General features: G+C 29.9%; 3 protein-coding genes across 4 annotated transcripts; 2 read left to right on the top strand and 1 right to left on the bottom strand.

Annotated features, from left to right (window-relative positions):
• Positions 1 to 384: 384 nt before the first annotated feature.
• TOC64-III (translocon at the outer membrane of chloroplasts 64-III) lies at positions 385 to 9,144 on the top strand. The gene is made up of 13 exons (XM_083068953.1): positions 385 to 680; positions 767 to 919; positions 1,188 to 1,312; positions 2,588 to 2,713; positions 3,085 to 3,267; positions 3,428 to 3,572; positions 3,865 to 4,033; positions 5,053 to 5,187; positions 5,405 to 5,605; positions 6,684 to 6,811; positions 6,887 to 6,938; positions 7,326 to 7,395; positions 8,632 to 9,144. Exons 1-13 carry the CDS (start codon positions 475 to 477, stop codon positions 8,712 to 8,714), a joined length of 1,776 nt encoding a protein of 591 aa, XP_082925079.1. The 5' UTR covers positions 385 to 474; the 3' UTR covers positions 8,715 to 9,144.
• Positions 9,145 to 10,923: 1,779 nt separating this feature from the next.
• On the bottom strand, positions 10,924 to 13,954 carry LOC109799707 (nuclear localized protein). The gene is made up of 6 exons (XM_020360319.3): positions 13,672 to 13,954; positions 13,460 to 13,596; positions 12,821 to 12,922; positions 12,665 to 12,730; positions 12,069 to 12,150; positions 10,924 to 11,954 (listed from the first exon to the last, which is right to left on the bottom strand). Exons 1-6 carry the CDS (start codon positions 13,919 to 13,921, stop codon positions 11,509 to 11,511), a joined length of 1,083 nt encoding a protein of 360 aa, XP_020215908.1. The 5' UTR covers positions 13,922 to 13,954; the 3' UTR covers positions 10,924 to 11,508.
• Positions 13,955 to 15,064: 1,110 nt separating this feature from the next.
• On the top strand, positions 15,065 to 16,343 carry C2 (Calcium-dependent lipid-binding (CaLB domain) family protein). 2 transcript variants are annotated; one of them, XM_020360325.3, is made up of 4 exons: positions 15,065 to 15,224; positions 15,330 to 15,483; positions 15,575 to 15,670; positions 15,763 to 16,343. In XM_020360325.3, exons 2-4 carry the CDS (start codon positions 15,373 to 15,375, stop codon positions 16,054 to 16,056), a joined length of 501 nt encoding a protein of 166 aa, XP_020215914.1. In that variant the 5' UTR covers positions 15,065 to 15,224; positions 15,330 to 15,372; the 3' UTR covers positions 16,057 to 16,343. The 2 variants fall into 2 exon arrangements, with proteins under 2 accessions (XP_020215914.1, XP_029127284.1); XM_029271451.2 differs by having other exon boundaries at positions 15,098 to 15,483.
• Positions 16,344 to 27,055: the final 10,712 nt, after the last annotated feature.

Below are 27,055 nucleotides of genomic sequence, written 5' to 3'. Positions count from 1 at the left end.
TGCATTATCTTAAAAAAATGAAGGATTAAATTAAATAAATTATGGACAAATAAAATAATTAAACTTCAATTAAAATAAGGTAAGTTGTTTAAGGAGTGCAGACCCAATTTCTTTTATTTTTTTAAATATATTTATAATCCTTATAAAACAAATAAAATTTTACTTTGGTTTTAATATAAACTTTTCTTTGTTTTTTATTATTTTAAAATTTAAAATTATTAGCATTATATTAATGAGTTTTAATTATAATTATGTATTTTATGAATTAATAGGTTAAAATTCAACTAGATTTTAACAATAAACGTATGTTTGATTGAAGAAAGAAAATGAAAGAAAAAGCAAGTGAAAATGAAAATAATATATATATGGAAGGGTGTTAGGAGGGGAGATGGATTAATAGGACGCTGAGGCTGAGGCGGCGAGTGTAGAGAGAATCCTATCTTGTTCTTCGTCTAGTGTGGTTTGGGCGAATCAATGACGTCATCTCATTCAGCGAACCTTTGGGTTTTGTTGGGGCTGAGTTTAGCCGGAATAGTTCTGATAACCAGAAAGCTGAAGAAGAGTGTGAAAGAGGATTTAGGAGCTTTCATCCACAAGTTTCAGCTTCTTCCTCCTCCCCAGCCTGCTCCTCCCAAAGCTCCTCATCCTCTTACCGCTCTCACTTTCGCACTTTCCGACCTGTATAATCCTCTAAACCTAAACCTAACAACAATTCCTCTCTCTCTCTTCTTATTTCAATCATTTTTATGTGCCTCTGTGTTACCAGATTTGACATCCAAGGATACGTGGCCACCTTTGGCCATCCCGACTGGGCTAGGACTCACGAACCTGCTTCTTCCACTTCTCCCGCAGTCTCTGCCCTCGTCCAAGGAGGTGCCACCTGCGTTGGAACTACTCTTGTCGACGACCTCGCTCTAGGGTTCGTTCCTTTTCTTTTTCCGATACAATTCTTTCTCTGCTTGGTTAGACACTGGTGTTCCGTCAAAACAGTTTCACGCATGCCTTTGCTAAGCTCAAACTAAAATTGCCTTGAAAGACCTTATAGAAAAGTAAAATGCATAAATTAATTTTAGCTTAAGCCAGAAATAATCTCCTGGTTAAGTTTAGGCTAAAATATATTTTTAGTATTCTATTCTATCTTATCATAAAAATTTATTTTAGTCCTTTATGCTATTCTTTATTTCCAGTATCGGTGGCGAAAATAAGCATTATGGAACACCAACTAACCCTGCTGTGCCTGCTCGAGTACCGGGTGGCTCCTCTAGTGGTGCAGCTGTGGCTGTTGCTGCCGATTTTGTGGACTTTGCATTGGGTGAGCTTCTTGATAATTGATATCTTGTTAATTGCTTATGATCCTCTTTGGATTTTATATTAAAGACAAACGTGAGTCCATTACCACTCATTGATGGCAGTAAAAAGGTTCATGGGCGAATATACTTGTATAAAATTATCTTTCTGGTAATGTTAGAGGGTTATGCATACTCATTCTCATTCATATGATGCAATGGAGTTGCCTTCCTCCAGGAGTGGTTGCTTTCAAGTCTGTATTCTTTATATATCTACTGGATTTTGTTTGAGGGGTAACTTAATTCAGTCCACAGGAATATAGTTAATGCTAACTACAATCTGGCCAATTTTTCCTCATGGGAAATCCAATGGATTCCCACGAACTCGGTTGTCACTTTGTCATGTGATTTACACCATATAAGATGATAGCAAAGGAAATCTAACCATCTATTATTTTAAGTTGTTGACATGCTGAATTGGATCATTAAAGATCAAATGGATGGTTGGTAAAGATGAAAAGACATCATTTCTTATTTTGATTTGAGCTTTTACCACCAACAGTGTTGTCTGGTTTTCTTCTTGATACGCACTTTACAATCAAGTATAGGCATGATCTCAGTTTGCAGTTTAAATTAATTCAAGCCATAACACAGAAAGACATTTAAAGCATACAGAATAATTTTGGAGATTTCAGCTGGTTTTTTAGTAAAATTTTCTTTTGTTTTTCTTTTGAAAAATAAGTTGTTTTCATGCATTTAAAATTTTGAAGCTTATGATCATTTTTCTACCGTTTTTTTCTCTCTCTAAGGAATGTTATTCCCAAATTTCTCTATTTTTTTCCCTTTCACCAATGTAAATATCTTTTTTGTAATTTACTATATAAAAACTGTTTTTTTTTGGTATCCAAACAAAATTAAATATCTTAAAATTGTTTTTTAGCAAACGTATCCAAACAAAAATTATTCTAATTATAATTGATTATGACAATAATTGATCATACATATAATCGATTATTGAAATAATCTAATTTACATGGCTGTCCTGAACACTTGTTTAACTATGTCAACAGCACACTTTTGTTGATGGGAAATACAATATCCTTGCTTTGACATGTTCTGTGGATTAAGATATTAATGAAGGTATATCTGTAACTTCAATTCCTTGTTTTACTGTCATGTAAATTTGTCTTGCCACATCACTGTAAAATATTTCAATTTTAATGACTATAATTTTATTTTATATATATTTACATATTTATGCTTTTCTGTTTCTGATACTATTGCACCATCATGTACAACAGGTATTGATACTATTGGCGGGGTGAGAGTACCTGCTGGATTTTGTGGGATTATAGGATTTCGACCTTCGCATGGTGCTGTTTCTCATAAGGGAATAATACCTATTTCAACAAGTCTGGACACTGTTGGTATGTATGATTCATTTATTTAATGTGGTTTGATTTGTGAGCTTGTGGGTTCAAGTGGCTGTTTTATTAATTTATTTAGAATGATTAAGATGTGGTATAAGCATCAAGTGGTTGGTTGCATTTGCTTATTATTTAGGGCCTCTGTTTTTTTTTTCTGAGCAAGATTTTAATTATAAGCTATTTTGGACAAAATTAAACTAATCCAAATACACACCAAGAAGAGGGAAGACAGATGTTCTCTTACAATTGTTTCATATTCAGAATTTTTTTGTATAGTTTCTAGCACTGTCTTAGTTTTTGCATATGGATGCTATTACTACCCCACCTGCTGCATTTTAAAATTCTTTTTAACTCTGAAATGCCCTTTTCAGGTTGGTTTGCAAAGGATCCCAATATATTGCGTCGAGTTGGCCATATACTTTTACAAGCACCATTTGTAACACAGCGCAATCCTCGGCAGATAATTATAGCTGATGATTGTTTTCAACATATAAATGTTCCTCTTGACAGGAGTTCTCAAGTGGTGGTCAAAGCCACTGAGAAGCTTTTGGGAAGTATGAATTTTTTTTTTTTTGGCATTTTAATATGACCCCTCTTGTTTCAATTATTATTAAAAGCTTTTATCGCATTATGTCAGTGTGTCTGTGTTTGTGCTACTACTTTATTCATGAAATTGCACTCCATTAATTTTTGTTCGACATCAATTGTCCTCAGGGCAAGTATTGAAGCATATAAATCTGGGGGACTATATAAGTTCTAGAGTTCCAAGCTTGAAAGGGTGGTCTGGTCAGCAAACAAACGGTGAACTGAAAGCTTCTTCATTAAAATTACTTGCCAACATTACGCAATTCCTACAAAGGTTAGACAGATTCTTTGTAATATGGCAATACTATCATAATTTGCAAATTGTTGTTAACACTGGTTGGGAAAGAATACTGTACTTACCATTCTGTCATTTGGTTGACTTTTCTTTGGAACTGTTTTACATACACAGCTGCTTTGCTACTAATGTTTGATTAACCACAGCTATTGATGTCATAACTTGTTTTTTCAATTATTATTTCTCATTTTGGGTGTGCATAATTAATATTTGTTGTGTCTATGGAAGTCTTCAATTATATGGTGACTATTTTCTGAATCTATTTGTGCAGGCATGAATTCAGACTTGTGCATGATGAGTGGATGAACATAGTAAAACCTGATCTTCATCCTGCTGTTTCAGCACAATTGCATGAAAAGTTTGAGGTATCTGATGTAGAGATTGAAAACTCTAAAGCTGTTAGAAATGAGATGCGTGCTGCCGTAAATTCACTTTTGAAGGTATTGATTTGGCCGTTCTGCATCCTACTTTCCTCAAGTCGTTATTTAATGACAATCTTCGTGCTGTCTCGTTTCAATTTGAGTTGCTTCTTCTAAAGTATTTTATCTTAACAGTGATTCAATAGTATAATAATTTTTGCTATAGGAGTTTTAGGGAGGTGTATTGGATTCAGATTTCATAAGATTTTTTTAGCACAAAAAAGTCCATGTGGATTTTAAAAGGCTTAGTAGGAATTTTATGTCTTTTAAGATTTTTTCAAAAGATTTTGTACGAATTTAATGACTTTTAAGATTTTTTTAAGACTTTTTTAATCAGGATTTTGTAATATGGATTTGTATCTTAAAAATTTATAAGATTTTGAAAGGATTTTATTAGATTTCAAAGGACAATAGGGATTTTTAAAAAACAATACAATTAATAAAAAAAAAGTAACAAATGACTAGATTTGAACAAAGAAGATAAAATCAATAAATTTTTCAATCTTTTAATAAACAATTGATTTTGGTTTCATATCTTCTTAAGTAACATTTCTCTACATACAACCCTCTATGTATTTATATTTTGTCATTCATACTACTAAACTTAAACAATATGTTCAAATTTATAATATTCATTAACATGTAGGATTATTAAAATATATTTTTGATGTTTCAATGTTAAATTTTATTAAAAATAAACATTTTAAATATTTAATAATTAAAAAATAAATATTGATAAATTATATATCGGTATTGATAGATAAAAATGTAATAAAAAAATATTGATAGATAAAAGAAAGATGGGAGAAAAAATAGAGAAGAAGAAATAAATGAGAGAGAGAAAAAAAAGAGAAAGAGAATATGAGATAGAGAAGACATGAAAAAAGAAAAAAAAGGAGAAATAAATAAGGAGTTTGGTGATATATATATATAAATAAATAAGGAGTTTGGTGATATATATATATATATTCTGAATTTCTGATGAACTGGACATTATTGTGCTGACTGCTGAGTTTAATATTTTTTTTTATGCTTTCAAGGATGAAGGAATTTTGGTGATCCCCACTGTAGCTGATCCTCCTCCAAAATTAGGTGGGAAGGAGATCCTATCAGAGGATTATCAGAGCCGTGCACTTAGTCTATTAAGTATTGCAAGCATATCAGGTTGTTGTCAGGTAAAATTCTCTCCCTCATGAAACTTGTATAATGTTATCTGGTTATATCTATATATTTAGATTTTTTTACAGAAAATTGTTTCCTAAATCAATATTACACTTGCACTGTTTAATTTTTATTAGGATAGAATTATAACTTTATGAACCTTGTTGGAAAATGCTTTGGTGGTGGTTGTTATGCATCTTTCATTCATATTTTCTTGATTCAACCTTTCAGGTCTCAATACCACTAGGGTTTTATGACAAATATCCTGTTTCAGTGTCCTTGATAGCTAGGCACGGTGGAGATCGATTTTTACTTGACACACTACAGACTGTGTACACAACTCTCCAAGAGCAGGCTGATATTGCTTCCAAAAGCAAATCATCTGGAAACATTGTCAGTAAGGAGCAATCTGCTGAAATTGCCAAAGAGAAGGTTTGACTTTAAATAAATTATGCACTTAACCTGCTTTAGATTGTAATTGTGCAATCTAACAAGCTTGGTTTTACTTCTAAAACACCATTGATTTTGAAAACTGAAAATTGTTATAAATGACAAATTATTTTTTATTTGTAGTATTTAAACTTCTCAACATACATTTTGGATTTAGGTGTCAAGTTTGTTTTTCCTTTCTTTGTGCTCAGTGTGTATTTCATTCTAATATTGATTCATATATATGGATAGATTTTTACAACTCTCATTTGGTATATGCATTACAAGCTTATATTATCTTGTCCTTCACATCTCATGCATGGGGATGGTAACATTGCAAGTAACTAATGAATTGTAATATTGGTTCTTTTAGTTTTTACATGTTGGACAAATCCTTGTATCTGGGATAATATAATAGTTTCTTCACGAGGATACCGTATGCGAGAATTGTGTAAAGTGAATGTCAACTTTTGTCTGTTCATCATTGTCAAATATACATTTGACCTTTTTTGGGACATTATAATTTTGCTTTGATAGACAGTCCCCAATATTGTCCTTTGTCCATCTATTCTAATGGAGGTGTAATTGTATTGAAGTTGTTCTGTTACTGGTGAAGCTGCAGTCATCATAAAACTTGTATATTTTGTGCCCGTTTTGCATTTTTTTTAGTTCCCTGGATTTTTTTTAATGAATAATCTTCCATTTTTTCACTCAAGTATCATCCAGTTGTCCCTAAAGTAATAAAACTATATAAATAATCCCTCAAGTATTGAATATTGAATATCAATCAGTTTAGTCTTTAAGTTGATATATTTAAGTAAAGTTCAGGGACCAATTTGAATGATTTTTTAAGTATTTTTGGGACTACTTGGCATGATTTTTAATATGGGTGTGTTACTTATATAGTTTATTGACATTTGAGAGATCATTTAGGAGAGAGGATAATGCTTCAATGATGAAATTGATGGTTTATTCTTTTATTAAACTGCATATTGTAAATTTGGTTGTTCAATTCTCAGTTTCGCAAGTGCTTTTCTCCTCAACCCTACTTTATCTATTGGTTTGTCACCTAATGATTCAGGGAAATCAAGCCTATAAAGAAAAGCAATGGCAGAAAGCCATTGGATTCTATACAGAAGCTATCAAACTCTGCGGTGATAATGCAACATACTACAGTAACAGGGCTCAAGCATATCTAGAACTTGGAAGGTAGTATTTCATTCTTGCTACTTGACTTATCAAAAGTGTCTGGCAAACATCTTGATTTGTTCTCTGTTGATCCAGTTTCCTTCAAGCTGAGACAGATTGTACAAAAGCAATTGGTCTTGACAAACAGGTGATTTCTTTCTTCGAAAAGCTTTTTCCTTAGAAGTATATAGATTTTGCCATCATAGAATGACGAAAGCTTGTCTTCATTCCAAATATACGTGGGTGTTGAAAATCAAGACTTTTTAATTGAAAATAAAGCTGTTATGTATAATTAGAAAAACTTTGAGGTGTTTAATTGGGTGCATCAGTTTACATCCTTGGATTTTTAAACCTTCTCTACTTGGCTCTTGTGAGAATAATAAAATAAGGTGAGAAAGAGAAAGAGGGTCTTATGGGATGAAGCAGGAAAAAGATATTTCATACTATTGCTTAATCTGTAGACTATATGATGTTCCTTGAATGAGATAGTCATGAGCATTTTGCAGTAACATTGCTTTGTTATCTGTTTCCCCAGAATGTGAAAGCCTATTTTCGTAGGGGTACAGCTAGAGAGATGCTAGGCTACTACAAGGAAGCAATTGATGGTAAGATCTTTTAATTCTTTCTGGCATTTGTGTGCATCTTGTCAATTCATTAATGAAACTATTTTGTTCAGTGTAGTTTTTTAAAACTGCTTTCAAAACTTTTTTTTTTTTTCAGTTTTTAAAATAAAAACTATTTTCTTTGCATTGTCTCTTCTATCTCCACTCACTTTCTTAAAATTAGTTTTTGAAAATTCTTTTTAAAATATTTTTTCGAAAACCAAGACACACACTGGGTGGATTAGGAATTAAATTTGTCCCCAATGCCCATATTTGCTAGAATGTGCATTAATTGTGCTTTCAATACTTTTTTCCCTTTTAATTTGATATAGAAATTCAAATACTATATTTTTATGAAGACTGGACTCAGGGCCCGTCCTGGGTCTCATTTAGAGGTGGGCCACCTTAGGCATAAGAGAGACACAATTTTTTTTTAAAATAATAAAAATTGTGAGATAATTCTGTATGTTATTTTAAAAAAATTATCTCATTTGTTTTTATATATAAATATAAAATTGTGATATGGTTATGACGTTTTGTTATTTTTATTATTAGCTTTATAATGTATTATATTCATATAAAAGGGTAAAATATGTTTCTGGTCTCCAAAATTTTCAAGTTTGGTTTTAGTAGTTCAAAATTTGACATATTTTGGTCCTTTTAATTTAGAGATGCACTATTTTTGGTCCTTTATTTAATAGCACTTTATAATAAACAATAATATAGAAGTAAACTTAATGAAGAATATAGTACATTTTTTTTTATATTTGTTAACATTTTTTGTTTAATGTAATAAAACATGTCATTTGTCATTTTTAATTAAATCACATATCTATTTTTATGTTATAATTGTTTATATGTAAGGGCTTATACCTCCAAGTCGTTAATTTAAGTGATATTAGACTTAATTTTCATAAGCGGGTATCACGATAACCAATTAAGTTCTTCGTCAGAAATTAGTCATCATAGAAGTCGATTTAGTCATCATAGAAGTCGATTAATACTTCGTACTAATAAGATGTAAGATTCCGCATTTATCATTTCATCTAGGACCTATAAAATGTCTGGACCACTCCTTATTCTGGACTTTTGCCGGTGTATATAGCTTAAAATTATTTGTGATGAAATTTGGGGTTACTTTCAAATTAGACAAGTACATATTAACAGGGTTCGTCTTTTTATTATTAACGTTTTTCTAAATTTTACGTAGTGTCTGCTAACAAAGGTTTTGGTTTGCAGATTTTAAACATGCCCTTGTGCTTGAGCCAACCAACAAAAGGGCAGCTGCAGCTGTTGAAAGGTTGAGGAAGCTATTCCAGTAGGTACATACATAATTGTGGCACGAGATATGATGGCTGAAAATGGTATTCGTTGGTGGTGACCTATACGCACCGAGACGATTAATGAGTTAGTTCCTAGTTACAATAAGTATACAAGAGTAATTTGACATTTGATTTCTTGAAAATGATAATGATTCTTTTGTCCTTCGAGGCATGGCAATTTTTAGACATTAAAAGCATGTAGTAATTGTACTTCTTTTTCTTCTGCTTCTGTGACCTTAGTTACGTGCTATTGCCAGAATGAGTCCCAATTTTGCACGAGGTAAATATATTCGGATTGTAATGTCAGTGAGTCAAGTGAGGCGGTGCTTATGACCATAGCTAGGTATTTTTCTTTTAAGTAGACTTTTTTATAATCTGTTATCCGATGAAGTACTTCATTTGTTGGTGCAGTGTTTATGATTTCAGCTAACAGGCCTTTTATTCTTTTCCCACTTCAAGTATGTCTAAGTTGTTATTTACTACCGACTTTAAGAGGCTAGTCTTTTGTATAAGAAATAAGTCAAATAACAAGTGTCTTATAAGAAGAGACCGATGATAAAATAGTCTTTTGAATAAGAAATAAGAATGGATGCAGTAGGCTTTACATTTTGTAATTTGAGTAAAATACATGAATAGATATATCTGAATAAAAGTAAGGGTTTTTGCGAATTGATTTTGCAAATCTATAGATCAAAGCAACTTTTAATTCTAAATGTTCAATTTCCCAATACTGGATGTCTTCACTTTAGAGCTTAATCAACACGTGTCGAGAATAGTTTTATACTTATTTAGTGGATTGATGGGTGTTCCAGGACAAAAATACTAAATGTGAAAACTTACGAGTTACGAAACACAAATCGACTAAATTTACTATGACATGAAGCACATACAACCTACGCGTGAAATGCAACATAAAATGTATAAAAAAAATGATTGTTTAGATTATGAACACAATCTAAAATTCCATCTGATCTGATCCGTTATATAAAAAATTATCCTAAATGTCGGTTTGTTGTTTTTCTTTTAATCAAATTGGATTTGAACACCCTAATAACTAAAATAAATAGTATAATGTAAAAATATTTTGAAACATTTAAAATATAATAATTAAAATAATTCATCTTTATTCGTTTACTTGTATTTCTACTTCTGAATTGTAATCATCTATATTTTGCTTCTTTTTTCCCCATAAATAAGCTATACATTATTTTTGCCTTTTAGTGATCATTTGTACCCATAAAATTGTATATTAGGTTTTGGGCATTGCATGGAACGTCATTATTGAGAATTCGAAGGAATATATAAACAAATCATGTGAACTAAAAGATCGTTTAAATTAGATAATACAAATAGCTAAAGGATAGAAATTGTACTAAAATATTACTAATATATGATAAAAAATAATAATAATAAACCATCAGCTATTAGTTATATAGAGAAAAAAAATGTAAAATTAAATTAAATCAATTTAATTTTGAATGAATTTTAAACTTGAAGATGATTTCCAAAGCAATATAAACTTTATAATTTTAACGAGTTCAATTCATATTCATTTTCGGAATCAAATCAAATTATCCCAAGAATAATCTTATGTTACTGACTTCAACAAAACTTTATCCTTTTTGGTTTTAGACAAATTGTTATACTCCCATTAATATGGTTCAATCTATCTAAAATCGGGATTACTTTATCCCCTTGATGTGAAGACATGAAATTTAGATCCTCTCATGTAATATTCTCTATCCAGCCTCTCTCCTGTAACAATAATAATCATTGGATATATCTAATGACTCAAATTTAATCATTTAAAAAATTATATTAATTATAAGATTAAATTTGAGCTATTAAATATATTTAATGATTATTAATGTTGCAAGAAAGAAGCTGGAGAGAGAATATTATAGGAAAGAATCAAAATTGGAAGACATGACGCATGTGATATGACCCTAGGTTTGAAAGGTTGTTAGTACATACCTATTGGAAAATTTAGTGATACGATATTGTGAGTTCAAACAGCGCTTACTTCTACCATGAATGGTGGGAATATGTTTAGACTATAATCACATTATGAATTATTTAGGTGGATTCTGACTTCTATATTCTAACTTTGCAATTGGTTGAGTCGGTCAGCCTCTAGTAGGGATATGTATATTGGGAATGGAGGATATGCTTTCAAGAAGCTGTTGTTGAATTTCAATATCCAACACACTTCATCCACGCAAAGAAGGCATTTTCTTTTTCTAGCTTCTTGTATAACCCATTCAGATTTCTCCATGTTTGTCAATGAGAGTTGGGCGTCTACGGGGGACTGGAATCATAATCTTAAGCCCCGCGTATGTCATTCCATGAGGGTTTGGGTCTACGCTCTTAAGCCCCGCGTATGTTCAAACAATGAAGCTCTATGGGTCCAAATGATTAAATCCGAATACAATTGTGGGAACGGTATTCTCCCTCACATTAATCCTAATAGGCCATGTTCAAATCTCTGGAGGGGTATTTGTAAATCTTGGGAAGATGTTTTGAAGAATTTGAGATGGATGATTGGTGATGGGGCCCCATCAGTTTCTGGAACCATAACTGGGTGCATTCCCAAGGCCCTCTGTTGAACAAAGCTAGCAACCCAATCCTGCCTGAGCATCTATCTGAAAGGATCTATGATTATATCTAAAATATTTACTAAACCCGTGTAGCTTCAAAATGCTAAAAATTACACCACTAAGATACATGAAAACTAGGTACACATCGGCATCATCTTGTCCTGTATACTTTGCTTTGACTAAAAGAAATTGTTATCTCAATCAAACGCTAAAAGCTCATCCAGCTGTTCCTCTGTCCAACTCGGTATTGAACTTCTTGGATTTGCCATGTGCTTCTGTCTTTCTAACTGATTTTCCATCCCAGTTTTTTCACCTTGAGATGTGTGAACCGAGTTTGTAGATCTATTGCTTTGAGCAATCCAAGCTAGACTATCTCCTTCATCCAATTTAGGAGGGTTGGGTTGATCTTCCATTTCAGTTTCAAGCTCACCACCACAGTTAACTTCCCCAGGTCCAACATTATCCAGACTCGCTATTAAATTCTCTCCTTCCAAAACAGTTTCTCGGTTCTGATCGCTTCCATTATCATTGTGACTACCCAACACTTGTTTAAAGCTTGAGCTTAATCTGAGACTAGACATGATTCCTTCAGTCCTTCCCTGTGGCATAGAGAATGTACTACTGCCTGGCGTCTCATGTATTTCTGTTGCAATGAATGTCAAATATGAATTTTCAAGAAATCAATATTGTCGTTTAGGCATAAAAGTAGACCCCGAGAACACCTAATAATAGAACTTAATCATATATGTGCACATACCTATATTAGGTGTAGTGCGTATCGTTGTGAGTGCAGGATACATTAGTTGATCTGACGGAGGGCCACTGTCCTTGGCAAAGACCTGTGCACCATATTAACAAGAAATGGGCACACAAACAAATATCTCTCAAAAACAAACATATATGGTGACACTGATTCAATTAGAAATTGACATTACATTATTGACTTTTTTACAATAACCAGAACAATCAACCGGTGCTTTGCACAGCCAGTAGAAGCAATTTAATTTTCATGAAAACAAAAATGTAAAATTCAAAAAAGAGAAAGAGAGAGGGTACAGGGAAAAGATTGAGTTAAAACAAAAGTGTGCCTGTACTGTAAAAATGGACGCAGAATCAACATATGGCTGGATTGTTTCTACAATACTATTGACTACCTTAAAAAATATTCCTGTAATGGTTTCCAATTGGATAAAAGTATAAAAAAAATATATATATTTACAGTGCACAGAACTTAACCTTTATATATAAATAAATGGACCTTACTCATCTAGAATTTTCTATTTCTAATCAGAAAAATTGGGCTAACCTGAAATGCAAAAGAGAGATGATCCGATGCCATACATACATACATACCTTGACAACGTTGTTTAACGTTATATTGAGAAAAGAGGTAGAGCGATTGGGGGAAAACACAGCAACCTGTAGTAAAGGATATATTCCAAGTGAAGCAAGCAAAACGTGGTCAGGTGTGTCGCACAACACAAACAAACAGCAGATTAAGAGAAAGACCTTTTGCAGAACTAAAACCGAACCAACAGTTACATCCTTCCCAAATTCTGCATGTGCCAAGACTTTGCGATGGACACTGGCACCAACAGTGCCTGTAGGATCCTGAAATGCAAACACCCGTATATATGAAGGCACACATAAAAAAGTTATTTTAACTTGAATAAGTTAGTTTTAATTTATTTAAATTTTTCTTCCTATTTTTTTTCTCAAAGTACTTCAAAGTTTTGAAGAAACTTATCCAAACAACACTAAGGGCTTGTTTGGTTAAATTTATCCAGAAACACTTCTAAGTGAACAAAATAGGTAGGAAAAATGAAATAAACTTATCCATAACCTAAAATAAGCTTATGCATGGGTTATTTTATGAAACCCTCTCGTATTAATGTTTCAAAAATTTTATTTTTAACTCATACATAAACTAATTTTATCTAATGGAGAAGTTTATTTTGTTTTTAGAGCATGTTTGGATACAAACTTAGAAACGACCTTTTCTTCTAAAAAATTATCTTTATTTCCGGTAGAAAAACTATGAAAAGCGCTTCTAACATGTGTCCAAACAGACTTTGACTTTCTACATTTCTATTGAAGAAGCGGTCATGGAAAAGCTTATTCAATAAATGCAAAGTAACATTATACTACCTTGACGGTAATCGTCATGTCTCCGAAACCATTGGGGGTGCAGGATTTAACAAGGACCACGACCAGAGGCACTCTCTCAGTGTTGTTGATTGAGCTCAACGGCGTGCCGTGCGCCACGTCATCACCGCCCACCAAGCCTACAACAATAATAATAACAAGTTATTAGGGCACGAGAGGGAAATTCAGCGATAAGTGTGGGGAACGTCACTTACCCTGCGAGCGAACGTATTGGAGGGCACAGAGCCAGGGATTGGTGCTGAAATCGCGGTCACTTTCGCTGTCAATACGCCTCAGGAATTCTTGAGTCGGGAGGGGCTCGTCGCGGCGCCGGTTCCTCATTACGGCCTGGACGGCGCCGGCGGGACCGGGAATGACGGTGGAGGAACTGGACTTGCACGGGCGGAGGAAGGCGGAGAGATCGGAGTCGTCGACGTCGAGTGCTTCCCACGGTTCCGACTCCATCTCTTACTTCATTACACACAAATCTTCCAACACTACTCGCTCGCGCGGGAACTCCTTACTTACCTTTTTGTTTTCTTGGGTTCGGTTCGGCTTCTCATGGGCTAGGCCCAACTCTCAACGCTGGCCTCACTAACCCAAGGTTTGATGTTAATGTTGTAACTATTGCTACTCAAATATAATTAATGATCGTATAAACCAAATTATATATAATTTTTAAATTTGTAAATATGTAATATAAAAATAAAAATTTACTTAGGCTTAATTACATTATAAATGGTGCAATAAATTATTAATTAAGTTTTTTAAATTATATGAATTTTTGTAGAAATAATATACTTTATTAAAACTTATACTGATGAAATTCATTATTTGAAAAAGTTATTATAAATTTCATTCCGCTAAAAACGGTATTAAAATTTATTTTTTATATATATAATTTTTACATTTTCCCCCAATATTACAGTTTTTATTTAATATAATAATTCTATAAAGTTTCTTAAACTCAACCATTACTATCTGATATTGCTGTTAGGGGTGTTCATGGATCGGTTTTTTGAAAAATCCGAACCGAACCGACCGAACTGTTTTATAAAAGTGGCTCGGTTAACTAATCTATTTTTTATAAAGTGGATCGGTTTGATTTTTTTAAAATATGGATTGGCTTTTTTAAAAATGAATCGACTCGGTGCGGTGCGGTTATCCACTTTTTACTTACATATGGATCGGTTTTTTTAAAAAATCAAACCGATCCACTTTGTAAAAATGGATTAGATAACTGAACCGGTTTTACAAAGTGGTTCGGTTCAGATTTTTTTTCAAGATCGAATTTTTTAAAACGGATCGGATCGATTATAGATCGATTCGGATCAATTTAAATTTTTTGCACATTCTAATTGCTGTCTTATTGTTGGGAGTTGCTATTTAAAGAACAATTATTGTTAGAAGTATCTCGCCCGTGTCAAATAAGTTTAACCATCATATCTAAGCATGGTGTCGTAAAAATAAATGAATTAGAAAGGAGAAAAATGTTGTTGTGAAAAGTAGAAAGGTTGGGACCATTGTGGCCACAAAATTGGAGGGTGAAGAGTGTTATGGGCAGAGTAGAAGGGAGGATCGTACACGTTGACGGTGGCATGCCATTGTGAATACCCTCACCTATCTTCTACAAAACAAAACCAACCTTTCTATCTCTCATATCCCATCACACACACACTCTCTCTTCCTCTTCTTGCATTAGATTCTAACAACCAACTTCCAACTAATTAATTATATATATACAATCATCTGAAATAACCCAATTCTGGTGGGGGCTCGTTAACCTAATCATTCTCAAATTTTTTTAATTTTTTTTTTTCCATTAATGACACAAAATAAATAACAACCTAAATTTGATTGTGGCATATTAAAGGGAGGGGGAGGTAGACAACCTTTTAAGGATTGAAGTCAAAGTCATGGAAGATTTACTCGGCCTTTTAAGGATTCACATCAAGCGCGGGGTCAACCTCGCCGTTCGTGATGTCAGCACTAGCGATCCATACGTGGTCGTTAAGATGGGCAAGCAGGTAACCTTTTAAAGTTGTGAAATACAAACAAACAAAAAATGCAACATTTGCATGGCATCTTTTGAATTATGTTGAATCGTTGTTTCTTCAGAAGCTCAAGACTCGTGTGATTAAAAAGGATGTTAATCCTGAGTGGAATGAAGAGCTCACACTCTCTGTTACAGATCCCATTCGTTCATTTATACTGGTTAGTTAATGCATTGATTTTGTTTAATTAAAACCCTCTAATCCAATGTTTTTGTTGATGAAATTAATGAAGTGGTGATTGGTTAATTGCAGACTGTGTATGACCATGACACATTCAGCAAGGATGACAAAATGGGGGATGCAGAATTTGACATCTCACCGTATATAGAGGCCATAAAGATGAACCTAGAAGACCTCCCGAGTGGAACTATAATCACAAGAATAAAACCATGCAGGACAAACTGCCTGGCAGAGGAAAGTTGCATCACTTATGAAAATGACAAAGTTGTCCAAGATGTTGTCCTCAGATTGCGAAATGTGGAATGCGGTGAAGTGGAGATCCAATTGCAGTGGATTAAACTTCCTGGCTCCAAGGGTGTATCATGATTTTATTATTTGCATGCTTTAATTCAAGAATGCTGTGTGCCTAACAATTATACTCACTGTGTATGCCTATTGCCTATTGCCTATTGCCTATTGCCTACCTATATATATATATTTATTTATTTTTATAATCCCACTTCTTGTGCATTAGTAGGCTTCAATTCTTTCATTTCTTCTCTTCACACCTTTCTCAATTTTCGGGGACTCAATATTGTGTTTTGTTGAGTCTGCCAACAGGCCAATGTATCATGTTGTTGAGTCATAAGATAAACTTCATGTTATTTCTTGCACATTTTTCCAAGTTCTAACTTATTTTTAATCATCAAATTAAAATGACAGTTTACAATAGGTAACATATATTTTAATCATGTTTGTTGATTAACTTGTATGCTAATTACCGGAACCAACAGAGGATTCAGCAGGTTGATTGTTGAATAAAATTTGATATCCATTGCTTGCATGAAAATTGATTTGTTAAGAGAGATTGTAGTACTCGCTTCGGCTAATCGAGAAACACTTTTGAATTGTTTGGTGTGGAATAATTAATAATTCGATTTAGCTATATCATAAAATGCTTGTGAAATAGATGATGCCACTGATGTGCACCTCCATACAGTTTGACCGCAAGGGATGAACATGAATGTGAAAGTGTTTAGTGGATTTTCAAATTCATTTTTGATTCTCAAGGATTTTTTATTTTAAATCAATTCCTCTAAAATTATAATGGAAGGAAAAAAATAGAGAAATTAAAAATAACATTTTATTTGCCACATGTATTTCTTTTTTATATGTAGGATATGATCATTGGCAAAGTTAAAAAACAGACCAATTTTAACATGTTATAATTTTAGAGACATTAATTTTCATGTAAAAATAATAAAGTAACTTTTATCCAAAATAATAAATAGATAAGAACCTTACTATTAAGGGTATAAATGAAAAATAATAATAGCACCTTGAAAAGTTAAAATAATAGATATTTTGGATTTGAAGAAGTAACATCCATTTTGTTTATTCTCTTCATAAGAAGTGTTGTATTTGAAAAAAAAATAGAATAAGTATCATGTGGAAGAAAATATGCACAAAGTTTTGATGATGCCAAAGCATTGAAGAAAATAAAGGTCAAGTTAAAGCAAGCTGATCAAGAAGTAAGATCTCAAGTAATAACTAGATAAGTCTTGACTGCTTAGCTTAGTATGTAAAATGAACTTTTAGAATTTGCAAATTTGACTTGGCCATTAAAATAAGAATTTCAAGAAAACCTAAACTTAATACTTTTGAATATAAGAATAAGTTGTTTGAAAAGAAAGCAAAAAGAGTATTCAAAAGATTAAACAAAAATATTTTTAACTGACATGTTTCTGGTAATCGATTACCAGTGATTGTAATCGATTACCAGAGAAAGAAGTTTTCAAAATTCGAATTTGAACTATACAACGTTTCAAACATTTTGAACTTAAATCGTTATAATCGATTACCAAGTCTTGTAATCGATTACCAGGGCCTATTTTCTGAAAAATTATAGAGAGTTACAACTCTTCATGAAAAGACATAACTCAAGATACAATTGTCTATAAATACCTATAATTTTTCAGAGAAAGGTGACGAACTCTATTGTGAAAATGATTTAAAAAATCTACTTGGCCAAAGTCATTTGCAAAATATCTAAAGAGTTCATCAAAGATCGTGAAAGTGTAATATCCACTCTTTAAGAGAGTCATTCTGTAATACTTAATAGATCATTGGATCTGTAAAGGAGAAAGGGTTTTTCTGCTTGTTGGTGTTTGAATCTCAACACAAGGAAAGAGAGTTCCGAGGTGTTGGAGGATTCATTTTCTTGTAAGGTTTACAAGAGTAGTGGAAATCTCAAGTGGGAGACTTGAGGACTGGATGTAGGCAGGATTGGCCGAACCAGTATAAAATCAAGTTTGCAATTTTTCTTTCTCTACACTTTTAATTTCTTGTTATTAATTATAATTGTGTAGTTTGCATCATCAATCATTCTTTACATGCAAATTTGTCTAAGGAAATAAAGTGATAAGAAAGTAATTGGAAAAGTTTTTATAAGAGGAAAATTTAGAAAACTTAATTCACCCCCCCCCCCCCCTCTTAAGTTATAGCTAGCAACACACTTTATGATAGACTATTCTGAACACACTCTTATGAGTTGATTTTTATTGCAAATTACGAAATTGTGGGTCCCAAAAACTATAGCTGATAGTCAGGGCGCAACTCTTTTTACTTAAGAGTGCAGCAGCCCAAGCGCCATGATTCGACAGTGACTTGGCCCACCTAGCCTCCGCCACGGGACAATTGATGCAACCCGCAACAATCTCCCCCTTAGCAATTGCCCCGCTGGGTATCGAACTCATGACCTTGGCTCTGATACCAATTATTGGATCGAGCGCTTACCACTAGACCAAAAGCTATAGTTGATAGTCAGGGCGCAACTCTTTTTACTTAAGAGCGCAGCAGCCCAAGCGCCATGATTCGACAGTGACTTGGCCCACCTAGCCTCCGCCATGGGACAATTAATGCAACCCGCAACATATCATATTAATTTTTGATGCACTATTAATAATTTTTTTATATTTATATCTCATAATATTCTTTAAAAGTAGTTATTGTATTGTTTATTTTTATAAAAAATAATTATAAGATTAAATTTAAAACATTACTATTTGTTTTATCTATATATTATTATTTTTTTCAACTTATGCAAAACAATTTAAGACATTATTTATTCTTATACAGAAAGAATATAATAAATTGCATGTTTGTGTGTATAGGTTTGATTGTGGTTAATAATCCTTTGTTATTATTTTTTTTTTTATTCATAATTTTTGATATTATTATTTTTTTAGTCATTTTTTTAAAATTATTTATTTATTAATTTTTTTTAAATTTCATCTTTGATAATTAATGTGTGTTTATTGAACAATGTATTTATTCATTTTTAATGTATTATTTCTTTTTCAATCACCTAAAAAGTATAACAGAAAAATAAGTAATAAATACTTTAAAAAATTAAAATATTAATTATTTTCTTAATTTTTGTACATAACTTTAAATATATAAAAAAAAAAAGAGGGATGGAGTAATAAGTAATGTGTGAATTTCATGACAAGCCCCGGTGGGTTGAGATTGTTTAATTGATTGTAATGAGCCAAGATCTTGGTATTTCCTAAACTCGTCTAAGATCAAAGAGACGTGTGATCTCTATGAAATTGACCTATCATCAAGCATCCCTAAGCAAAGTCAATATCGGATAATGTGTTTGAAATTCGATGTGAATCCACACAAATATGCCTCATTGCCAACAAAGCAACTTGTTTATCCTCTTTCACATCAATGAAATTGTATTTTTATTGATTGTGTGAAAGTAACTTTATTTTAGCTTTAATTTTATATTAAATGTTTTTCTTTCCCACAAACACAAAATTGCTATGGGTAGTGGTGTACATGTTGGTCCCTATCAAAAATGAAGCTCATGCAGCCACGGGGATTTATCCCACTGCTTGCTTGTTTTATCAGATACATTTCCTGAAAACACCCAATGAATTATATTATCTCTCTCTCTATATATATATAATTTTGTCAAGCTTTCACTTATTTAGGTAGATTGACTCATTCAAGATTAAAAAAAAAACATTTTAGGAGTAAAATACAGAATTATAAATTCATAACTGTTAATTTAAAAAGTTGATATAATATTTTTATCAGATAAAATGTCTCTTATTGAAATGAATTATACGTGACTTACATGATTCAGATTTCCTCCTCCGATCCTATGATATAAACACACTCTTCTCTAAACTAACTTATAAAACCATTTGTGGTACGTGTTTCATTTCATCCTTTTAAATTTTGTAAAGTTTTCGTATTAATGAACCTGATTATTTGATGGTTGCATTGGAGCGTATATATTCCTAGTTGAAATTATTGATTGACGAATGACGATGGTGTACTAGCCACCCATTTAGAAGTATATATAATAGTAGTATAATTTAAGGGCACGAAATTTAGGGAGAAAATAAATTATCTTTAAGAGGCCAAGAGATTACATATTGATTGAAGGAATCGAGTGGGAGTGAGCATAAGACAAAAGGAGTGTTTGAGATTAAAGAAAGTATATAAAATGCATGCATTGGTTTTATGCTCATAGGAAACATAAAAAAAGGTAGCAGTGCGTGCAGGTAAGCATGGTGTTTGGGGTTTTGATTTTTGAATATCTGAGAAATGAGAATTGTATTCATTCACTGGCACGCCTATCAGTACTGTTCCCATTCTCTCCTAAACTCAATGCCTTCCATCATTAACTTCCACGCATGCTTCACTTATCACTACTTCTCTCACAAACTCCACTAATACATTCTTTTTCTAACCGATTCAAGTTTATTGAAAACACCAATTTTAGTAAGTTATTTTACACTCTCTTAATTTTATAATTTTTAATGAATTTTAATTAATAACAACAATTATATTAAAAAAAATATGTTGTTAGTATTTATCTTATTTTCTATCCATTATAATATTTTTTTTAGTTGAATATCTCAATAATTACTTCCTATAAAACTAAAATAAAAGTATTAATGAAAATTAAAACATTATATATATATATATTAGGAACTTAGATTTTTTTTTATTTTGTAACAAATTTTAAAATTAAAATTAACTAGTATTTTAACATGTACAATATACAAACATGTAAATTATATATAATTAAAATATATAATAAATTATATATAATATTATATTTAAATATATAATTTATATTTAAAATTAAAATATATAAATATTTTAAATATATATAAATTATATTTTAAATTTATGATAAATAATTTTTATTTAAAAAAATAAATTTTATTTATTTAATAATTTATTTCAAATTATTAATATTTAATTTATAAATAATTATGATAAATAAAAACTAAATTAGATAAGAAGTTGATTTTTTTTACAAATTCTCATTAAAAAAACTCTCACAATATAAAAACTTGTGTTGAATATATAAAAGTTATTTTTTTAAAAAAATATTTTTTTTAAAAGTTAATTTCATTTAAATTCACTCAAGTATTCTCGATTTTATTAAAAGTGTTGCTTAATGAAATACTTAAAAAGATTTTAAAAAAAATTTAATTACTTATATAATATTATCGGTGTAAAGTTTTTTTCATACTAATAACTAATTATATGTTTTATTATATCATATCATTATAAACATATTTACTTTTAATAATAACGTGATAGAATTAAAAAAATGACTGTGTATAAGTGATTCAATCTAAAAAAAAAATTATTTAACTTCATCATATATAATCTATGTACTAAAAGAAAATCATGATGATTTGAAGAGCCTCACACAGAAACTTTATATAAGTCAAGTGCCTTGTCAGATGCTACGACCGAGAGGCATTAAAGGTTTTGGTTATTTCCTTTAAGCATTTTTTTAAGAATATTGCAGGGTAAAGGTTCCATGCTTTTTCAGTAACATTCTCTTTTCACCGCTGGGTGCTGCTTTTTATACTATCAATTTATGATTTTGTTTTTACGCTCAAAAGATTTTTCTGCAATATAATTCACAGTAAGTGCTGTTTTCTTTTCACCCTTTATATACAAGTTAATTTGTATATTACTATGTATGCATAAGAAAAATAATGTTATCCAACTAATAACTAATATTTTTACCGTTTATTTAATTATATTACTATTTTTTCCATATTCCATTCCATTCGAGTGAATCTTGCTATTTTTTTTTCTAGTGTGCCTCAATTTTTTTATAAAAATAATTTGGTTTAATTTTTTATAATAATAAATTGATTTTTATAGTTTGGTTTTTAAATAGCAGTTTGTGCTGTTCATGTTTTTTAACACCCCTTCTGACGGATGATTTGATGGGCATGGGGGCCTCATACACACTGTACCTTGTATTTTATTTTTATAATAATTAAAACTTTAATAAACATGCATATGAGATAATAAACATCATTTAAACGGTTGGATCATAACTGCACCACTCTGTTGCGGAAAGAGAAAAATTTACAATAAAAAAGAGAAACACAATCCTATGAATTCTATTCACCCATTAAATACAAGACTACTCATAATTAAAGTGTTTTTGCACATGGAAATTATGGAAGGAAAGGGAAAGAAAGTTGTGTGAGCAAAAGGAAAGAGGTGTCTTCTTATTTGTAATTGAGAAGAGAGATTGTATTGGTTCAAGTCAAATGCATTACTGTAATTAATCACATATTCTATATCATTTTCTTTGTAATTTAACATAGAGGCTCCATGAGAAAGGGCATCATTCAGTAAATATTCTAGTGATCAGTAATGTAAGATTTAACCATGATGATGTTTTAGGAAAGGTCTGATCAGGTCAAGCTAATTGGGAGAAACATAATGATGGGAACTCAACATAGGCTGCTTCAGATCAGTATTACCTTTAAACACCTTTCCGTACGTAGACATTGTCATCATTTAACAAATTCCTCAGTTGCTAGCTAAATATCTTAATAAAAAGTACTAATTCAATTTGTTTGTCTGAGCTTCTATGCAATTAACAAAAGTTTAAAATATATATATATATAAATGTCTGTAATAAAATATGGTTTGGTACTCCTTTTCCTTAATAAAACTATTTTGCGCTTGCTTCTCAGTTCTCACACTACACAGCTTTACAGATTATGTCAACATTTCTGAACCAGCCTCCGAACCCTTTTCTTATACTCCTTTTTAGAAAACGTTAAAATATTTTTATTTCCTCTTCATTTACTTTACCATTTAATTTCTATACTCACCTTTTTTATTTTTTTAATTTAAAATAAGTATTTTTAAATTTTTATACTTACAGTTCTTTAGCTTTTTATCTTTAATTACTTTTATGACATTATCTATTTTATAATAATGGATAGAGATCTTTGATTTTATAATTTCATAATAAATGTTATAAATGAGGATATAAAAAAAGACACGAAATATTAAATTTAGAGTAATTTCATTAAGCACACAAAATTAAATTAATACTTATATCACATCAACACAAAAGAAATAACAGTATAAAAAATTAACAATAAAAATTAAAAAGATTAAAAATTACAAGTATAGAAATTTTAAAAAAATTATCCTAAACTATAGTGAATGAAAATAAATTTTAAAAAATAAGTATAAAAATTTAAAAGATTTATTTTAAACTATAAAGATTAAAAAATAAACTAAGTAAAATTACATGAATTAAAAAAAGTATTTTAACCTTCAAAAATGATTTTACATATTTCTTTATATATAGTTAAAAAATAATTTTAAGTGTGTATATATGGATAATTTTATTCTTTATATACAGTAGCGGACCTTCTGTGACAGGGGGACCCACGACTTCCTCAAACTTTTCCAAATTATATATATATATATATATATATATATATATATATATATATATATATATATATATATATATATAAATTTAGGGTTTAATCAAGTGAGAATAAATTAATCTAAGGGTTATATTTTAACCCTCTCATTACTCATAATAAATTTCCTCTCACTTGATATGCTCTATATATATATATATATATATATAGGAGAATGCTAATATACTCCTACCTATTTTTTAGTTGAAGTATGTTAGTAATCTACACCAAAATTTTAGGAAAAAAAAAACACTCATTTATTTTGATTTGGTTAATTTGTATAAATGATATTATAGTAATTTAATTTAACGTTAAATGAAAATAAAATATTTTTCTCTCTCTTATTAACTTTATTCTCTAAGTCGTTTATATATTTTTTTTGTTCAGAGAGGGGAGACATCATGAGAGATGAAAGAGAAATGAGTTAAGGAAGGAATTTAATAGGAGAAAAATAAATAAGTTAGAGAAAAAAATTAATAAAAAAGAACGAAAGAATTTAATAGGAAAGAGATAAATAAGTTAGAGAAAAAATTTAATAAGAAAGAGAAGTGGGTTGGAGAAAGAATTTAATAAAAAATAGAAACAACTAATAAAGAAAAAATATTTTATTTTTATTTAAAATTAAATTAAATTACTATAATATCTTTTATATAAATTAATCAAATCAAAATAAATGAGTGATTTTTTGTCCTAAAATTTTAATATAGGTTGCTAACATACTCCAACTAAAAAATAAGTGAGAGTATATTAGCATTCCTCAAATATATATATATATATATATATATATATATATATTATATTTATATATTGTTATATTATTAATTATAATAAAATTAAAAAAATTGAGTAAAAAAAAGAAAATTTCTATTTCTTTTTATTTAATAAAAAAATAATTTATAATTTTATATAAAAATAATAATTTAGCACCTCCAAACTTTTAATCTAAGTTCTGCCACTGATATATATATATATATATATATATATATATATATATATATATATATATATATATATTAATTAGCTATATCGTACAATGTATAAATATTTGGCTTTAGTTGTATTTTTTTTTTCTAAAAGTTTATTTGAATATCTTAATTTCTTTTAAACATTTAATTAAAAATATTTTAAGATCGAAAAAGAAAACAAACGGCTCATGAACATTGGCTACCTCTAACATTGATTTTCAAATGATTTATTGATTGTACATGTAATTTTATGTTTAAATAATCTTTCATTTCTTATATTTAATGTTCGTTTGTGGATTAGTCATTGTATAAAAATTATAATTTTTAAGAAAATGCTAAGTGTTATATGTACATTGATTAAGGTTTCAAAAGTATAATTTTTTTTTATTGAAAAGTATAAGAATATATTCCTTCGCATAAATTAAATAGTTATAAGATATGAGGGATCAAACTAATAGTCTTAGGTTCAATTCACGTCTTTATTAAAATAATATTTGACCATAATTAAATTAAAAATGTTTAGAATATTAAAAGAAAATTAAGATAATAAATTTTAAGCTACTAAAATTAGATTGCGAAATAAACTAATTTATAAGACAGTCAAATGAATTTATAAGCTCTTTCAATATATTTTTTATTATTTTAATTTATTACTATGATATTAAATGAACTTGCAACACTAACAAGATGTTAATTCAAGTGATACTAAACTCAGTTTCTTTAAGTTAAGTCTCAAAAATCAAGTATTTTAAATGAAAAAAAAAAAACATGAGGGAAATTTTACTAAAAATAATCGGTCAAATTTTTTGACAAAAATTAATTATTAACAAAATTAATAAATACTTGATAACATAACATAATTAAAAAAATTGAACTTGCAATATAAATGTTGTGTGACATTTAATGTCTTTAAATGATTCTATCATTTTAGTCCTTCTAACAGGCCAACACGACAGCTTTAACGAAAGGAGATACTTGCAAATGTATTATGACATTCAAGTCAATTGCGAGTGAATTAGAGGTGTAATGACTTGAATAATAGGATATGAATTTTACTTATTTCTTAAGGGATATCAAGTTATAAATTAAGATATACAAATAAATATATATTTATATATATATATTATATTTTAAAATTGTCTTCTTAAAAATATATTTTTTAAGACAAATATGTAATTTATATTTATATATATTAAATTTATATTTATATATATTATATTTTATAACTTGATATCCCTTAAGAATATAAGTAAATTTTACTTATTTCATTTAAAATGTAATTTAGATTTTAAAACTGTCTTCTTAAAAATATATTTTTTTTAAGACAAATATGATATAAAATTCTTACACAAAAATAACCCAAAACTGATATATGCTTACAATTATTTTTGAACGAACATTTTTCGTTAAAAATAGATTCATAAGCAAAACGAAACATAAAAATGAGGCATGCACACGTTCAACACGAGTTTGAGCCATTGTAACGGTCGCAAATAGAAACATGCAATACTTCCTTTCCCTCCTCAATATTATATTTCATACACACTCGCACACCAATGTTTAATGTAAGCTTAAATAGAATACTCATATTCTCTAACTAAAATACGTTTACAATAAAATTTTGGTGATGATTGTGAATTAAAAATTAGACAATTAGTGAGATATTTGAATATAATAATATGTTAGCATAGTATAATGTAACTAAATTTTTATTTATAACAATATATAAAGAGAATACTCATTTTATGTATCATTTTATTTTTCTTACTAATTTATATTTAAGAATAAAATAAGAAAAAAAATATAAATAATTATCTCTTTAAAAATAATAATTATTCACTTTTTTTTTAAAAAAAATATTAATTTATTTATTTATTTACGGAGATACATAGTTTTTTTTTTACTAAAATATTATAAATAGAAAGATAAATAGATGGGTTCTTCTTGTAATGCACATCCATTGGTTCAAATGATGAAGCAAAGATGCACTTAGTTAAAGTTATTTTATTTTGCCTCCAAGAAACATGGAACATGAAATTGCTTTCGATTTGGCAGCATGAGGCTGATGGAGTGGCCTGGAATGCCACCTAACGAAGTGAACCCAAAGCTTTTGGCAGTGGCAAGCCCTATTCGATATGGTTGGGAAGGGACAATTTAGGGCCATGTGATGGTTCCTACCCTCTTCACCTCATGCATTTGTCCTAGGGTATTACTACTATATCCTACCGCCTCGACTCAATTCATCTAAACATTACTTTGTCCACATCCCCACTCAACTCTTATTTCCATTTTTTATTCTCTCCTACTTTTGTATATCCATAATTTGCTACGTAACTTGCATTTTGTTCAATTACTAAAAGATTGATTTTTCAAAATCAAGTGGAATAAAAAAAAGGCGAGAATCAACTTTGTAATATACATTGCCTTTTGGTGAAAAAAAAAATTCACATACATTGATTTAACATGTTTACATGAATAACATTCCAATTAATATTTATTAACATGATTTGACTATGATAACATTTGAATAAAGAGTATTTAAACAATATATTTAGATAATTGAATTTAAAAATTTGAAAGCACATATATTTGTAACAAAGTATTTGTATATAATTATTCCTGTAGGTA

Source organism: Cajanus cajan, chromosome 2 (genome assembly GCF_000230855.2).
Source record: "Cajanus cajan strain Asha chromosome 2, NIPB_CcT2T_4, whole genome shotgun sequence".
Classification (NCBI taxonomy): domain Eukaryota; kingdom Viridiplantae; phylum Streptophyta; class Magnoliopsida; order Fabales; family Fabaceae; genus Cajanus; species Cajanus cajan.
The sequence above is the reverse complement of the archived record's forward strand: the minus strand, read 5'-3'. Positions and strand labels throughout refer to the sequence as shown.

Bases quoted from the DNA above. Each gene is read 5' to 3' on its own strand.
- TOC64-III (XM_083068953.1), top strand. From the start codon at position 475: ATGACGTCATCTCATTCAGCGAACCTTTGGGTTTTGTTGGGGCTGAGT. The intron at 4,034-5,052 runs GTATTGATTTGG...TATGCTTTCAAG, and splicing joins CCGTAAATTCACTTTTGAAG to GATGAAGGAATTTTGGTGAT. The intron at 7,396-8,631 runs GTAAGATCTTTT...TTTGGTTTGCAG, and splicing joins CTACAAGGAAGCAATTGATG to ATTTTAAACATGCCCTTGTG.
- C2 (XM_020360325.3), top strand. From the start codon at position 15,373: ATGGAAGATTTACTCGGCCTTTTAAGGATTCACATCAAGCGCGGGGTC. The intron at 15,484-15,574 runs GTAACCTTTTAA...TTGTTTCTTCAG, and splicing joins TCGTTAAGATGGGCAAGCAG to AAGCTCAAGACTCGTGTGAT. The intron at 15,671-15,762 runs GTTAGTTAATGC...GGTTAATTGCAG, and splicing joins CCATTCGTTCATTTATACTG to ACTGTGTATGACCATGACAC.
- LOC109799707 (XM_020360319.3), bottom strand. From the start codon at position 13,921: ATGGAGTCGGAACCGTGGGAAGCACTCGACGTCGACGACTCCGATCTC. The intron at 13,597-13,671 runs GTAAGTGACGTT...TTATTGTTGTAG, and splicing joins CCAATACGTTCGCTCGCAGG to GCTTGGTGGGCGGTGATGAC. The intron at 12,151-12,664 runs GTATGTATGTAT...TATGGTGCACAG, and splicing joins CGTTAAACAACGTTGTCAAG to GTCTTTGCCAAGGACAGTGG.